Source organism: Bison bison, unplaced genomic scaffold, assembly GCF_000754665.1.
Source record: "Bison bison bison isolate TAMUID 2011002044 unplaced genomic scaffold, Bison_UMD1.0 scf7180017864145, whole genome shotgun sequence".
NCBI classification, from domain to species: domain Eukaryota; kingdom Metazoa; phylum Chordata; class Mammalia; order Artiodactyla; family Bovidae; genus Bison; species Bison bison.
The window spans coordinates 7,436,190-7,439,128 of NW_011494717.1; the positions used below are offsets into that span (position 1 = coordinate 7,436,190).

Sequence of the window (2,939 nt, forward strand, 5' to 3'; positions counted from 1 at the left end):
CATCCACCAAGACACAATGCGGCCTGGCCACCAGGAGAAGCCCCGCAGTTTCCCCCACACCAGCTCCCCAATGCCAAAGCCCCGGCCGTCCTGGAGCCCCAAGGAGCAGAAGTCATTACAGGGTGGTCACAAGGCCCTGCCACCCTGCTTCCCCCCACAGCACCCCAGCCCTGGACGTCTGAGGGTCACGACAGCCGGGAGGGAGCTCCATCGGAATGGACAGAGCAAGACTGGAGAGACCAAGAGACGTGGGGTCAGGTAGAGAGAGCAGGACAGGAGGAGCCGGACGAGGTGGGTGAAGAAGCCAGCGGCTCACCTCGTACTCCGGTTCATCGTCAGCTGCTTTGGTGGCATTCTTGTCCCCGGCATCGGCGCCCACGGGCTCAGGCGTGGTGGCCACTGTGGGGGACGCAGGGTCGGTGGGCTGCTGCACAGCGGGAGGACTGGCCTCCTCCACCTTCTGAGACTCGGTGGACCCCTGGTTTTCTTCAACAGCATTCATTACTGCGATCACCTTGGCTTTCTTCTCAGCCTGGGGAAATAAGGAACGGAAGTTACCTTGATCTGATACTCAAGGGGCACTTCGCTATCTCTCCATGGTCTGGAGATCATGACAGAAGGTCAGGGGCTAGAGACAGGAGTTCCTTCATCAACTCAACGGGCTCACCGTGGAAAACAGAAAGATTTGCAGTTGAGAGGTGAACTCAATCACTTGGCTCAATTCCAGCCTTCTCTTCTGCCTCTTAGGAAATCTTCCGCCCTCAACTAATCTTCCTCAATGGTCAGCATCATCAGTTGCCCACCCTCTGATATGCATCAATTATATTCAGAGAGTATTCTGTTTAGATACCAACCATGCACCTAAGATTAGGCACAGACCTTGGCTCCATCCTTTCTTCTCTTAATCCCCAGTCTAGAAAAAGATCCTCTTGTCCTTTTCTCCACAGTTTTCCTGGGCAGTCGACCCCTTCTATTCCTGGTCTTGGCTTCCACACAGTTCTAGTTTTGCTGTGATGCCTAACAATGAAATCACTATTTTGTGTTCAGAGTGCTCCGTTCTTTTCCCATCTGCTCAACCACCACCACAAGACCCAGAAGAGCTTGCCTGCTCTCCTGCTCACACGCCATCCTGGAGTTCTCTGGATTATATCTAACATACTTGGTCACCAGGTTCTACGCCTTCTTTCTATGTGCACCTTTCCGATCCATCAATATATTCATTCTTTCAACAGTTATTTAGGGAATCCACAGTACAGCCAGGCATCCTCTCTGCCATCCCACTGACAAACCCAGGGATTCGCCCAATCTGAACAGCCTCGATCCTTTCACTGCTTCATGCTCCTCTCTCAAGCTGTGACCCGCAGGCCCATTCCTTTTCAAAACCTGCTCCAGGATTCCCATTGCCCTTGTTGTTTAGTCGCTAAGTGGTGTCTGACTCTTTGCGACCTCATGGACTGTAGCCCACCAGAATCCTCTCTCCATGGGCTTTCCAAGGCAAGAATGATGGCGTGGGGGTGCCATTTCCTTCTCCATGGGGATGTTTCCAACCCAGGGATCAAACCCACGTCTCTTGCATCTCCTGCATTGGCAGGAGGGTTCTTTAAAACTGAGCCACCAGGGAAGCCCTCCCATCACCCTACAGAGGATGAAATACCTGACAGTTAGCTCTGAGGAGCATTCCACCTAACCTCAGCCCAACTATCGAATCTAGGACACGTGGCCCTCAAACTTCAAGGCTCTGCCCCCATTTTCAGCAAACCAGATTCAAGGGGGGAAAAAATCCCATCATCAAAATAACACTTTCCCGAGAGTTCAGAGCTGTGAATACAAACCCATCCTCAAGATTACCTGGAGTACAAGACCTCCAAGCTGGAAGTCACAGCATTTACATTCCTGTCTTAGCCTTGCTACTAATTAATAACTGACTTTGGAGCAGTCCCTTGAGTTGCTCCACCTAAAAAAGGAGTTTGAACTCAAGGATTGCTGTTAACCTTTTCTGACTGGTTTAAAAATATGATTTATGCATGTACCAGGAATTCTAAGGACTCTCTGAAGCCTGTCCATGGATCCCCAGGTCCCAGGTTAAGAACAGCTCAAGGGTCTACTGTCTCTTAGATTCATTTTATTTTGTTCTATCTTCAAGTCTTTGCCTCCCAGCCACAAACCAAACCTGCTTCTTGCAGCAATTCCTAAAACCTGAGGGTGGAAGTCCTAGTTCTTTCTCTAACTCTAATTCTACAGTAGGATAAAGCATCCTTTGCCCCCAAAGCAGGAACAGCTGGAAGAATGAGCCCTTGGAGACCAGGGGCCAGGAGAATGCAGGGTTACTGCCCCTCCCTCCCCAGCCCCACTCCAACCTAAATCAATTATCTACCTCCTCCTCCCCTACAGGAAGGTGTGTCTAGGTGTGCACTCAAGTTCTGGGGGGAGAAGGCTTCTCTAGAATTGTCAGCTGCAGCAGCACTATCCCAGTACCAGATGTGCTCAGATACAAGTGTGCCTCGCCATCTCTGCTCCCTTCCCTCCACCGCGCACGCCTCTGTGAACTTCAGGCACGGATGCTGATCTACACCAGGGTGCTGCCTTGGATGACCCAAAGCCCCAGTTTCCAGGGGTGACGGCCCCCTCAGCCAGAACAAGGTGTGCAGATGGCAGAGGATCTACAGCCAGCAGCATTGAGGGGGGCTCGCTGGGCACCCCCCTCCGCATCCCCTTGTCTAGAAGGGAGTCGTGCCTGCCACCACCCTCCTGACTCCCCCTCAGCCCCTTTGTCTCTCTTCTCACCCCCTCCAAAGCAAGTTCCTGAACATTCTTCTTCCCCCACAACTTCCCCCAGCTTGTCAGAGGATGCTGCTGATGGCTGTTAAGCGCCCCCAACCCAGTAGGTGCAGGAGAACACGCATCCAGCATGGTCTGGCAAGCAGAGGAGGAGGAAGGGG

At 52.4% G+C, this 2,939-nt stretch overlaps 1 protein-coding gene across 1 annotated transcript in view; it reads right to left on the reverse strand.

The window, feature by feature from the left end:
• Positions 1 to 2,939, reverse strand: part of DNMT3A (DNA (cytosine-5-)-methyltransferase 3 alpha) — a 101,251-nt gene that overhangs the window by 20,506 nt on the left and 77,806 nt on the right. Inside the window, exons 7-8 of the mRNA XM_010840688.1 lie at positions 317 to 532; positions 7 to 90 (exon numbers count right to left, since the gene is read on the reverse strand). Of these exons, the coding sequence (XP_010838990.1) occupies positions 7 to 90; positions 317 to 532 (300 nt within the window). The remainder of the gene's footprint in view (positions 1 to 6; positions 91 to 316; positions 533 to 2,939) is intronic.